This window comes from Podarcis bocagei (assembly GCF_964188305.1).
Source record: "Podarcis bocagei genome assembly, chromosome: 18".
In the NCBI taxonomy this organism is placed as follows: Eukaryota; Metazoa; Chordata; class Lepidosauria; order Squamata; family Lacertidae; genus Podarcis; species Podarcis bocagei.
Window position 1 is genome coordinate 11548922 of NC_138144.1, and position 13288 is coordinate 11562209.

Here is a 13288-nt window from a genome sequence, read left to right on the forward strand (position 1 = left end):
TTGTATCGCTGTGCAAACCAAATATTTTATTACAGTGCTCAAAGCTGGAGAGGAGGAGGAGGAGGCATGGGAATCCACAGCCGAGGTCCTGAGAGGCCCTTCATGGTAGCCGGGGGGCCGTCAAGACGTCCCAGACGCAGCAGCAGCAGAGGGTGGCCCAGCAAGCGGCCAGGCAGGTGGCCAAGGTGGAGGGCTCCTTCCGCTCTTCTATGATGTACACGGGGTGTCCAGCCCCAGGCCCATAGGCTAGTCCCGAAGGCAGAGGGGCAGGGTAGGCCTGGTAGCCCTGGTAGCCGTAGGGCGGTGGTGTGTAAGCCGGGTAGGCGGAATAAGCAGATGGGTATGGCCCTGGTGGGTAGCCAGAATAGGACTGAGAAGATGGGTGCGCCCCCGCTTGCTGGGGCTGGGAGGCATTTGGATTAAGGCCTCCCTGGGATGGCGGAGGTTTTGAATGGTCCATGAATATTCCCCATCCACTTCGGAAAGCCTGCCAGCAGACAAGAGGAAACTTGAAATGTGACGTAGGAACTGGAGCGGCAGAGGAGACGTCACAAATCTATGCTGGAAAAGAAAAAGACAGAGAATGTGGCACCCGGGAGAAAATGAAATCCCCCCCCCAAAAAAATAATATGTGATAGGGGAGGTGGCATGGTTGAGTTGGCATCTGTATGTCTCCAGAGACAATGGGGGTGAAGTCTAACAATGTCACAGGAAGATGCCGGCCAGTAACCACACAGTTTGAAGTGCGAGTTAACTCTTGATTAGCAAAACCACACTCTTCACACACTTGGTTCCCTGTCAGGCCTAAGGAACAGAGCAGCTCATTCCCGGTGGTCTAACTCCAGGAAAACCAGTTGCCAAGACTGAGTCCCCACCTCCTTCTGCTGATCTAAGTCCCCTCCTCTCCAGGGTTTTCCCCAAGCAAGCAGAGTCTGTGCCATCATGCAGCCAACCTCTCCTCCGCCCTTTGCATGCCTCTCCTGGTTCTGGGAGACAAGCAGGGAGGGGAGCTGGTTGCAGCAGGATGGGGGGACAGCCAGGCCTCTTCACTGGCTGAAGGGTCCTTCCTCTCCTGCTTCAGCTTCTGCCACAGACTCCCCTTGCTCACTAAGTCCTTCAGACACCTCTTCCAAGTCTGTTCCCCTTTTCCCTCTGGCTCTCCCCTTCGTGGTTCCCCAGCTGGTTCCTCCCACCATTCCTCTGTGTCCAGTCCATACAAACCATTTAGCTGCAAGGATGGTGACTCGTAACTGCTGCCTCCTGTGTTGTTGTTGCTGCATTAGCAGCACCAAGGTGACATGGTAGAAGTTCATAAAATTATTATTATTATTATTATTATTATTATTATTATTATTATTATTATTATTATTTATTTGTACCCCGCCCATCTGGCTGGGTTTCCCCAGCCACTCTGGGCAGCTTCCAACAAAGATTAAAAATACATTAAAATGTCACACATTAAAAACTTCCCTGAACAGGGCTGCCTTCAGATGTCTTCTAAATTTCAGGCAGTTGTTTATGCCTTTGACATCTGACGGGAGGGCGTTCCACAGGGCAGGCGCCACTACCAAGAAGGCCCTCTGCCTGGTTCCCTGTAGCTTTGCTTCTCGCAGTGAGGGAACCCCCAGAAGGCCCTCGGAGCTGGACCTCCATGTCCAGGCAAAACAATGGGGGTGGCGATGCTCCTTCAGGTCTAATGGGCCGAGGCCATTTAGGGCTTTAAACACTTTAAATTGTGCTCGGAAACGTACTGGGAGCCAATGGAGGTCTTTGGCATGGAGAAAGCGTATTTAGAGAAGTTGTTCCTCTCTTTTGCCTTCTCCCTTGGGATTCTGACTTGACATCAGGAAGAATTTCCTGGCATTAAGAGCCGTTCAAGAGTGGAGCAGACTCCTTCGGAAGATGGTGGACTCTCCTTGGAACTTTTTAACACGACATTGGATATCTTTCAGATATTTTTTAGCTGTGACTCCTGCAGGGGGTTGGGCTAGAGGATCCTTGGAGGTCCCTTCTAACTCTACAGTTCTCTGATTATAATAGGTTCACTTTTGCAAACATGGTTTGGTGGGAGACCTGCACTGCAAATTTCAGATGAGTATGAATTTCAGAGGACTGTGTTTTGGTTCCCGCATTGTTACGGAAAGTGCCAGTTTAATGGATTGGCCTTCAAATGCACATTGAATTCACTTTCTCACCCCCCCACCCCCGTCCTTGGTTCCTTCTAAATAAAACTGAAGCCCAGTGAACCAGACTGATGCTCGGTGAAACATATGGCTCACAATATCTGCAACGTACACCTGTTTGACTGCTGGCACATGTTGACTTCCTTTTTCTGAAGAAAGATCTAAGGCTCTCAGCCTGTGGGACAAAGCCTGCGTCATCAATTGCAGGTCTTCTGAGAAAGAAGCATCTTTATCTGCTAGAGATCATGTGCCACCACCCCTCTGCTCCTTCCCCTTGTACAATAACAGCATTAGTCTGTTGCGTTAGCAGCAGCACCTGTGTCCTGGCCAAAGCACGGGACTCTTGCAAGCACCCCAAGAGCACAATGAGAGAGACGCCGTGGGGATCCTGCAAAAGGAGAAGGAAGGCTGAGAGGTGTCTGTGTTCTGAGCCACACACGCAAAACGTTGTATTTATTTTGTCTGGCATCAGTCACTAGGGACTGGGGGTGGGGGAGCAACCTGATTTGGTTTGCATTGAATGGTAAACCTGACCTAATTTGCACTTTCGGAAAGAATGAAACAAATCTATCCTTTGAAATTTGCACCTCTCTGAACTTTGGTGTCTTTTACTCCACCTAAGTAATGTGAACAAAAATGCATGGACTGGGGTAAAGTGTGCCTACAGATGCATATCATACTGAACACAGCATGCAAAAATGTACAGGATTCCTGCCTTGCAGGGGGTTGGGCTAGATGACCACCCTGTTCCCTTCCAACTCTACAGTTCTATGATTCTACTCCTGCTATTAAAATGCATTACTCGCCCTTCACTCAAAGGTCCCAGTGTGGGTTGTAACTATTAAAACACAATACAGTGGTGCCCCGCAAGACGAATGCCTCGCAAGATGGAAAACCCGCTAGACGAAAGGGTTTTCCGTTTTGGAGGTGCTTCGCAAAACGAATTTCCTATGGGCTTGCTTCGCAAGATGAAAATGTCTTGCGAGTTCCTGCGGGGGGTTTTTTCCCCCGCCCCCTTTTTCCCAAGCCACTAAGCTGCTTATCAGCTGATCCGCTAAGCCTGCTAAGCCGCTAATAGCGCTAAACCGCTAAGCAGCTAATGGGCTTGCTTCGCAAGACGAAAAAACCGCAAGACGAAGAGACTCGCGGAACGGATTTTTTTCGTCTTGCGAGGCACCACTGTATTAAAAACAGTTTAAAACTACTCAACCTCCTGTTTTCCCAGAGGTCAACTCGATGCCACCATTGGGAACCTCACAGGCAGGACCTGAGCAGAACAGCAGCTGTCCCCGCTTGGGATCCCAGTCGCCCCGCTGCCTCTGACAGTGGAAGGATAACACCCCCAAAGGCCTCATCCAGGTGGAAAGGGGGCAGGAGACACAAACTTCCCAGTGACGGGAAGAGAGGGAGAAGGGGGTTGGAGGAGAGCTTCTGAATGGCTCCTCCTCTCCGTTTGTCCTGTTTGGGAATGCCAACTCACCAAGCCGAGCCAGAGATCTCTGCAGCAACAACTCCACTTGCCAGGATTCGAAAAGAAGCCAAGGCAGAAAGAGAGAGTGAGATGAAGCCACTGATCTCAGCTGTCAGTCAGGAGGATTGACACGAGGAGCCAACTGGCCCTTTCCTCACCTGCCTTTTGTGACATCATCGCACCTCCAGGGGAGGAGGGGCTGCCTGAGGACATAGGGAAGTGGAGGCAGGGAGCCTCCGCACCAAAAAGCCAGCCGGCAGCAAATCACACTGTTCAAACTTGGCGTTAACCATTTATTAGCAAAAACACAATCTCCGTGGACTTGGCATGGTGAGTCTGGCCCCATGAAGTCTCTGAGAGAGAGTTCCAACCTCCCCACAACCATCTATGCCCCCTCCTCTCCAGGACTTTTTACAAGAGCTCTGAGACTTGCTCTTCCTGCTTCTGCGAGATGAGAGGGGAGCTTGTCGCAGCAGGAGGGGGAGACCCCCCTGGCTTCTTCACCAGCCAGACTCCTCTCCCTCCTGGCAGCCTCCTGCGTCAGCTTCTGCCTCTGATTCTGGACTGCTCTCTGCCACCGATTCTCCCTGCTCACTGTTGCCTCTCCAGCTTCTGACGCTTCTCAGTCTTCTCCCTCTGATCACTCATCATTGTCCCGCCATCCGTCAGTCCCCAGGCTTTGAGTCTTCTTCACTTGGGGGGTTCCCCAGATAGTTCCTCCCCCCCTTCCTCTGCATCCAACCAGTGCATGACCCTTGGGGGCCAAATGCAGCTCTGCTGACATCTTCCTCTTGTCCTCAGGACTCTCCACAGATCACACCTATCAGTGGCCTTTCTCAAGGGCTTTTGCCTGGCTGGCGGGTGTCCTTCATCTCCATCCATGTCTCTCGTGTGTGTGTGTGTGTGTGTGTGTGTGTGTGTGTGTGTGTGTGTGTTTGTAAATAGAAACCTGGAGCTCTTGCAGTGCTAGAATCTTGCTTACTGCGGACACTTTTGGATTTCCAAGTGAGTGTCCTGGGTGCCACCCCCTCTGGTCACTTCTCTTCCCCCATCCCACCCCCCTGGAGCACACACACACCCCCACTAGCACAAATCCACAAAGAAAGTGAGAGATTTTCCAAGGGGGTTCAGGTAGAAATTTGGTCCAGTGGAATTAATCCAATCCTTGAAAATCAGAGTTGAAGGAGAGAGGCTGCAAACATGCCATAAGGGATAAGGCTACCAAAGGCTAGTAGCCACAGTCGCTGTGCTGCACCTCCACGGCCAGAGGCAGCAATGCTGGGAGCCACAGGAGCAGGGAGGACTATTATTATTATTATTATTATTATTATTATTATTATTATTATTATTATTATTATTATTATTTATTTGTACCCCGCCCATCTGGCTGGGTTTCCCCAGCCACAATAAAGATTAAAAATACACCAAAATGTCACACATTAAAAGCTTCCCTAAACAGGGCTGCCTTTAGATGTCTTCTAAATGTCAGGTAGTTGTTTATTTCCTTGACATCTGATGGGAGGGCGTACCACAGGGCAGGAGCCACTACCGAGAAGGCCCTCTGCCTGGTTCCCTGTAACTTCGCTTCTGGCGGCGAGGGAACCGCCAGAAGGCCTTCGGAGCTGGACCTCAGTGTCCAGGCAGAACGATGGAGGTGGAGACACTCCTTCAGGTATACTAGGCTGAGGTCGTTTAGGGCTTTAAAGGTCAACACCAACACTTTGAATTGTGCTGGAAATGTACTGGGAGCCCTGTGCTTGAACCCTCCCTGCTGGCTTCCCATTGGGGTCGTCTGTTTGGCCACTGTGGGAGCAGGATGCTGGGCTGGAGGGGCCACTGGCCTGATCCAGAAGGGTCTTCTGATGTGTGCAGCCAAAATAGGGAGGAGCACCACTCTTTCAACATTCTTCTTCAGCTCTATGTACTGTTCAAGAGGGGGAAAGGACCCGCATCACCTCCTGGGGAGAGTGAGTTTGGGAGGGGGGTCATCTGTGATTATTGCACGATGTATGCCTAGCTAAACTAAAAACATCAGTGCTATTTAGAAGAGCATTATGGCATCCGATCACATTCAAAAAGTATATGAAAGCCTCTCCTTGAACCACCATGCAAAATCTGGTATCTTAAGAGGTCTCCAAACGAAGAGCGGACAAACAGACAGGCAACCTTCCTAAGTACAGAGTAGGCCAGGTGACAGCTCCCTGCCCCAAGGAACCTCCATTAAATTCTGCAAGCCTCAGCTATTATAAGGCCCCAATCTTCTGGGGCTTTAAAATTGTTCTTTAGGAGTAATTGCTTAGCCATTCCTGTGAATCAACAGTCTCCAAGCTCAACACCTTCTTGAGCAAAGGGAGGTTGATCAGACCTAAAGGTTTTTGTGACAGTTCCAGCAGCCACCGCCCTGTTTCTCGCTAGGGTGGGTCCATCCTGCAGCAGCCAAAATGTGGTTTCTCAGTTCTGGGTGTGTAGCAACATCCCCTTCCTCTTGTTTTGCTGGGTAGGGCACATGCCACCATGTTTTTTTCAGCAAAAATACAAAAAGCAACCACAACAATTTGGTCACTTCACTTGTGCCGGGAGAGAATTGGATGCTGCAGTCACCAGCGCTTGGGGGCCCAATCCATCAGAGCAGGTGAGCCTGGAAGAGAGGGGAGCTGGCAGCTATTTAACTTTCCTCCTGACCATCTTTCCATTCATAATTATCCACCTGTCCACATAAGCTCCCGCTTTCAGAATTGCACACATCATGCATTTAAGGCACATTCCTCCAGGGTGACCTCTGGTTGAGGAGGTTTGTTTGCTGTTTGATCCTGGAGTTGCCAGGGATGGGATGGGATGGGGGGTGGATTTATGGAAGGGCTACAGCTCAGTAGGTAGAATGTGGGTTTGAGCCCCACACTGGGGAAAATGTTCCTAGTTTGCAGGATGTTGGAAGAGATTATCCTTGGGGTCCCTCCCAACTCTACAATTCTATGATTCCTTTCCCTGAAAAAATAGGGATCCTAGTCCTCATGGTCCTATTAAAATAGGAAATGTAGAAAGCTGCTTTACAATGGCTCAAATAATACCCTTCTGTCTTGTCTCCACTGACTGCTTCTTTGCCATCGCCTGCTAAGCGATTCTTTGATAAAGGGAGAACCTGGGACCTTCTGCATGCAGGACACCTGCTCTTGCACTGGGCTCCGTGGCAGAGCATCTGCCTTGCATGCAGAAGGTCCCAGGTTCAATCCTGGTCATCTCCAGGGAGGGCTGGGAATGCCCCCTGCCTGAAGCTCTGCAGAGACACAGCAGATTCTCTAGACAACACTGAGTGAAATGGTCCAGTGGGGGACTCAGAACAGGGCAGATTCCTGTATCCCAGTCTGAAACCGTCCTCCTCTAATCCTCACAAGGATTAGAGTCTTACTTTAGGGCAGAGGTGCCCAAGGAGGGTGGTACTGTCCGGGGGGGGGGGGGAAGCAGCATGGAGGGTTGGAAGTTTTAATAAATGTCTATCCGACTTTGAAAAGCTGGTCTCTGAATCAGCTTTGTCAAATTAATGAAACCAAGTAATTCTAATTGGGTTTTGAATCAATGTGCACTTAATTGTAACTGTTCCAAATGTCATTGTGTTAGCTCAGTTGGCTACAGCATGGTGCAGGCAAAGGCAAGGTTGCTGGTTTGATCCTTGGAAGGGACCGCTGCATATTCCTGCATCGCAGGGGGTTGGGCTAGATGACCCTCAGGGTCCCTTCCAACTCTACCATTCTATGAGATTATGCTCCTTCGTGGGTTGTGTTGACTGCTCTTTTATAGGGAGGGGTTGTGGGTGCTGGGGGTGAGTTTATGGGACCAAGGAGGCGGTGGCCTGGAGAAGTTTGAGAGCCGCTCCTTCAGGAGAAGAAGCATCGCTCAGTCTGACCCACTGCAAGGCAGTTCCCTGTATTCCAGGGTTCCTCGCCTGCATTCATCTCCCTCCTTCTGTGGTCTATTCAGATCTATCTCCCTCTTCACGTGCCCACGTCTCTCTGTCTCTCTGCTGGGGTTCCAGGCTTTCCACATCCACCTGCGATGCCTTACTTTGCTTAATGCCTTTTCTTCTTCATTTCAACACTTTGATCCGAGAACTGGGGTGACGCACAGGGGTTGCTGCTGCTGTGTTTTTTTCCTTCCCGGCACCTAGAGCCTCAATTAAGACTTGCAAAAGTTGCAATGCGCAAATCGTAAAGAACATTGCAACGCAAGCCTCTGCAGATGTTGAGAAACAGGACATGACTTCTTTTTTAACAAATAAAATCCTGCAATTTCTCTAAGGAACTTAGAGCATGTGCGTGCCGTGATTCCTACCCTTTGTTTGTATCTTCACAACAACCCTGTGGGGCAGGCCAGGCCAAGGGTGCTACTGGCCCACGGTCACCCAGCAAGCTTTGAGCCCATGGCCCCCTCCAATTATTCTGAAATGAATAATAATATTCACTGTGAAGAATACGGTGCCTAGACAGTCCCCTGTGGCGACCGTAACCCAGGAGCGGAAAGAGGCACGTGCCGCCACAGTTCTCTCTTCTGGGTGTTTGTGAGGGCAGATTAAGGACGCAGGAAGCTGCCTGGTCCCACTTCCGCCTGGTCTCTCATGCACACTCAGTCACACTCTTTCTTTCTGTGGGTGGGGCTTTGTTTTAATTAAACAATTTGGTCATTAAAAAAATAGACCAGGCTGCCTTTCAGTCTGAATTTACCATTTAAGCAACTGCATTTTTGGTATGCATTCCTCTCAGCAAAGCAATATCCTTTTTTTTTTTAAAAAAAAGAGATATTTATTAAGATTTTTTTAAAGATATTACAATACAAAATGAAAAGAAAAAGAAATACAAAATAAAAATGATTAAAAAACCACTCCATTTTTCTATTACTTATTTTCCTTAGCTTGTTTCCCGGACCTCCTCATACCTCCCTTTTTTGTATTCCAGTTCAATTTGTTGGCTCAGCAAATCCTTACCCTCTTTGTTTATCCTAATCTTTGGTCTTAAAATAGTAACATTAGATTTTTCCCTATTAACAACCCATTTTCATATTCCCTTAAAGCATTACAGCTGGAAACCACTTAATTTCTATCCAACATCATTCTAACATTCATTAATTTTACAATATTTCTGTAGATAGTCTTTAAATTTCTTCCAATCTTCTTCCACCGACTCTTCTCCCTGGTCTCGGATTCTGCCAGTCATTCCTGCCAGTTCCATATAGTCCATCAGCTTCATCTGCCATTCTTCCAGAGTGGGTAAATCTTGTGTCTTCCAATACTTTGCAATGAGTATTCTTGCTGCTGTTGTAGCGTACATAAAAAAAGTTCTATCCTTCTTTAGCACCAATTGGCCGACAATGCCCAAGAGGAAGGCCTCTGGTTTCTTCAAGAAGGTATATTTAAATACCTTTTTCAGTTCATTATATATCATTTCCCAGAAAGCCTTAATCCTTGGGCACGTCCACCAAAGGTGAAAGAATGTACCTTCAGTTTCTTTACATTTCCAACATTTATTATCGGGCAAATGGTAGATTTTTGCAAGCTTGACTGGGGTCATGTACCACCTGTAAATCATTTTCATAATATTCTCTCTCAAGGCATTACATGCCGTGAACTTCATACCTGTGGTCCACAACTGTTCCCAGTCAGCAAACATAATGTTATGTCCAACATCTTGTGCCCATTTAATCATAGCAGATTTCACCGTTTCCAGCAAAGCAATATCCTTTCCCCCACACCCCTTCCGCAGCAGCAAAGGAACTTGCGGTTCCTCAATACTTATTCCTCTTCATCCAGTGTCATGCACTGATTGACGGATGAGTAAGAACAGAAAACGTGTTGTGCTCTGCTCTGAAATGATGCCACCGGAACCCCCCCCCCCAAAGGCAATACCAGGAACTGCTAAAAAGAGGGAGCACATCCTTAAAAAACAGGAAACATGCCCTCAGGTGACCTCTTTCTCATTTCAACAACCTCTCCTCGTTGACTCTCCTTTCTTCTCTTAATTTTGCAGAAATTTGGCCAAGATGCAACTCTGGACCAGCCATGGACCACAGGTGGGGCTCTGGTGAAATTGTGGCAGCCATAGTGAGGTCACCGCTGCTTGCTTCCTTCCCAACCGGGTGCAGAGACTGAGTGAGCTGCTGGTTCTTCTCGTGTTTGAGACCTTGTTTGGCAACCATCAGCTCAAGAAGACGCACAGACTTCACACCTTGTCTCCATTATTGTGAGATCCTAAGCAGTGGATATCACTTTGCCTCCATCAAAGGCCAAGAGTGCTCCTGTGCTGCCTCAAACAAGTCTCCCCAAGAATAGGCTCAGTTTTGTTTCCGTACTGATCCATCAAGCAATCTAGAAGATGACTGACATGGAGCTCTTCAACTCCACCTCCTCGCCCTCTCCTTGGACAGCCCTCCCCACGTCTGTCCCAGACCCCCAACTTGCTTCGGCCCATCGCCCAGAACTCTGTTACCCAACGACGGACACAAACCACGTCAACATCATCCTGTACCATTACAACTTCACAGGGAGGATGCAGAATCGCCGTCCCCAGGAAGACCAGATGAGCGTCCTGAAGATGGTCATTATTGCTGCCAGCTGCCTCATCATCCTGGAGAACCTGGTGGTGCTGCTGGCCATCATCCGCAAAGTGCGCACCCGCCGGTGGGTCTACTCTTGCCTGGCCAGCATCACCCTCAGCGACCTCTTAGCCGGCACGGCCTACTTGATCAACCTCTGGTTGTCGGGGAGCCGGACCTTCCAGCTGTCGCCCACCATGTGGTTCCTCCGCGAGGGGGTCCTCTTTGTTGCCCTGGCGGCCTCCACCTTCAGCCTGCTGGTGACAGCCGTGGAGCGCTACAGCGCCATGGTGAAGCCCATCGCCGAGAAGGCGTCCAGCAAGACCAGCCGCCTGAGGGCCCTCTTTGCCTTCTGCTGGAGCCTGGCCATCCTCATTGGCCTCCTCCCCTTGCTGGGCTGGAACTGCATTTGCCACGTCTCCCGCTGCTCCACGCTCCTGCCTCTCTACGACAAGAACTACATCCTCTTCACTGTGATCGTCTTCAGCATCATCCTGGTGGGCGTCGTGGGCCTCTACGCCTCCATCTACTGCTGGGTCCAGAAAAGCGCCCAGCAGACCTTTTCTCGGGGCAGCCGGAAGAGGTCTCTGCGGCTGCTGAAGACGGTGCTGGTCATCCTCTGCACCTTCCTCATCTGCTGGACGCCTCTCTTCATCCTCCTCCTGATAGATACCTTTTGGGGAAACACAGCCTGGGCCCCCCCTAAACTCTTTGGCTGGATCTTGACCTTGGCCGTGACCAACTCATTCATCAATCCCATCGTCTACGCCTTGGGGAGCAAGGAGGTGAGGAGGGCTGTCGTGGAGCTTCTCTGCTGCTGCTGCATCTGGGCTGGGGTGCGCGGCCCCCGAAACTGCCTCGTGGCCAGCGATATCCATGCCAGCTCTTCCACAGGCTCCTTGAGAGGGCGTGGCAGCTTCCGTAGCCCAGTAGCCTTCAGCAGGAGAACCAGGGAACCTCTCTCCAGCAATTCAAGTGTGCTGAGCAATGACACGTCAGGGCTGCACCACACCCAGGACTAGAATCTGCACTCTTCCAGACCATGAGGAGGAGAACCCTCAGAACGTGTCTAAAAGATTCTGTTGTGCATGTCTTCAGGTGGTTCAGAGGAAGACCAGAAACCTCAAAGACAACTGTAGTAATAGCGGGGAATACCCCCCCCCCCCAGACCTGGCAGGAAGAGGGAGAGGTCACTAGGTGTTGCAAGTCACAAGCCAAACGGTAAAGCTGCCACCCCCTCCTTTCCTGGGCCACCCTCAAATGGGGCTCAAGGAGGAGAAACCCCCCCTTCGATTATTTACCAGGTTGCCCAGCCCTATGTCACTATACCATGACACAGACAGAAATTCAACAGGTAGGTCTCCTAAACAGCCAGGCACCAGTTTAGCTTCTCCGGGCAAAAGGCACAGAATACAAAAGGCAAAAGTCCTTTTCCAAGTTTATTGAAAAAGCCACTCAAAAAGTTGGCACAGTTCTTGAAAGGTTACAAACAGAAAATAAAAACGTTATAAAATACAGTGGTGCCTCGCAAGACGAAATTAATTCGTTCCGCAAGTTTTTTCTTCTTGCGAGTTTTTCGTCTTGCGAAGCACGGTTTCCCATAGGAATGCATTGAAAATCAATTAATGCGTTCCTATGGAAACCGCTTGCCAGGCTGGCGGTGCGGAGAAGGGCTTTTCTCCCCACCGCAAGCCTTCAGGACAGGTACGGGAACAGAGGGGAAGGGGCGCAGCGCTTCTCCTCTGTTCCCGGGGCTTGCGGTGGGAGGAGGGTTTTTCCTCCCCACCGCCAACATTCAGAACAGCATTCTGAATGTTGGCGGTGGGAAGGAAAACCCTCCTCCCACTGCAAGTCTTCAGGACAGCCATCCAAAGGCTGGCGCGGGGAGAAGGTCTCTCCGCCCCACCGCCAGCCTTTGGAGGAACCTTCCGAAGGCTGGCGCGGGGAGAAGGGCTGTCCACCCCACCGCCAGCCTTCGGAGGAGCCTTCCAAAGGCTGGCGCGGGGAGAAGGGCTTTCCGCCCCACCGCCAGCCTTCGGAGGAGCCTTCCGAAGGCTGGCGCGGGGAGAAGGGCTTTCCGCCCCACCGCCAGCCTTCGGAGGAGCCTCCCGAAGGCTGGCGCGGGGAGAAGGGCTTTCCGCCCCACCGCCCGGCTTCGGAGGAGGTCCGAGGACAGTGGGGAAGAAGCGCTGCGCTTCCCCACTGTCCCGGAGATTTCCCTATGGGCTTTCGTCTTGCGAAGGAAGCCCATAGGGAAATTCGTTTTGCGAAGCGCCTCCAAAACGGAAAACCCTTTCGTCTAGCGGGTTTTCCGTCTTGCGAGGCGTTCGTCTTGCGGGGCACCACTGTATAGCTAACTAAAAACCATACTCATGCAATAACAGTTCAGAGCACAGCAAATAGTCAAAGTCCCTTTACTGGTCAAACGCCCTCAGGCGAAACACCAGGGCAAGATGTTCTGCAATTTGCATCTGAATTCCCCAAACCCTTTATCCTTGAACACCCCACGAGGAGGATCATTTCTTTAGGTTAATTACCAATTTGCCAATGGCTGTATGATGAGACTATATCTCCTGATTGTTGGGAGTCCAGCACAGCTGAACTTTGTTTATGCTCAGGGACCTTGAGATCAAAAGGCTCTCCCTCCCTTCCTTCTCTGACAGTACCAGCCTCTTGAGTTGTAAATTACTGGCTAGTCTCCTGCACCTTTTCACCCCCAATCCACATTCAAGCCCCCAGCTGCCGGATCTGCAAATCAGATAACATCTCATCCTGCCCAGAGTCAGGATGCAATTTAACTCACACTTCTAGAGACAGGGAGTTTTATATTTAAAAAGACCAGACATCCATTCCCCACAAGGCCAGTTTTAACTCTCCCACAATGCCTCACTCCAGCACGAACCAGCGTTTAACATACCAAGCTTTCCCAACTTCACTACAACGACAGCACCATTCCTATTGCTGCAATGTAGTCCCTGGTCTGTATTTTGTCTCACTGTTGTATATTTTTAAAATTACATATATGCAAGTCTGAACAAGAAAACTATTTGATCCA

At 50.2% G+C, this 13288-nt stretch overlaps 1 protein-coding gene and 1 long non-coding RNA gene across 4 annotated transcripts; one reads left to right on the top strand and one right to left on the bottom strand.

Moving 5' to 3' along the window:
• LOC308577770 lies at positions 1 to 3818 on the bottom strand. Its single transcript, XR_014003670.1, has 2 exons — positions 3664 to 3818; positions 1 to 561 (listed from the first exon to the last, which is right to left on the bottom strand). It is a non-coding gene; the product is annotated as an uncharacterized lncRNA (long non-coding RNA).
• Positions 3819 to 3965: 147 nt separating this feature from the next.
• S1PR4 (sphingosine-1-phosphate receptor 4) lies at positions 3966 to 11745 on the top strand. Of its 3 annotated transcripts, none has more exons than XM_081177906.1 (2): positions 3966 to 3984; positions 9669 to 11728. In XM_081177906.1, exon 2 carries the CDS (start codon positions 10014 to 10016, stop codon positions 11253 to 11255), a length of 1242 nt encoding a protein of 413 aa, XP_081034032.1. In that variant the 5' UTR covers positions 3966 to 3984; positions 9669 to 10013; the 3' UTR covers positions 11256 to 11728. The 3 variants fall into 3 exon arrangements, with proteins under 3 accessions (XP_081034032.1, XP_081034033.1, XP_081034031.1); XM_081177907.1 differs by lacking the exon at positions 3966 to 3984 and adding an exon at positions 5768 to 5844 and having other exon boundaries at positions 9669 to 11745; XM_081177905.1 differs by lacking the exon at positions 3966 to 3984 and adding an exon at positions 6191 to 6286 and having other exon boundaries at positions 9669 to 11745.
• Positions 11746 to 13288: the final 1543 nt, after the last annotated feature.

Coding starts and splice junctions, on each gene's coding strand:
- S1PR4 (XM_081177906.1), top strand. CDS start 10,014: ATGACTGACATGGAGCTCTTCAACTCCACCTCCTCGCCCTCTCCTTGG.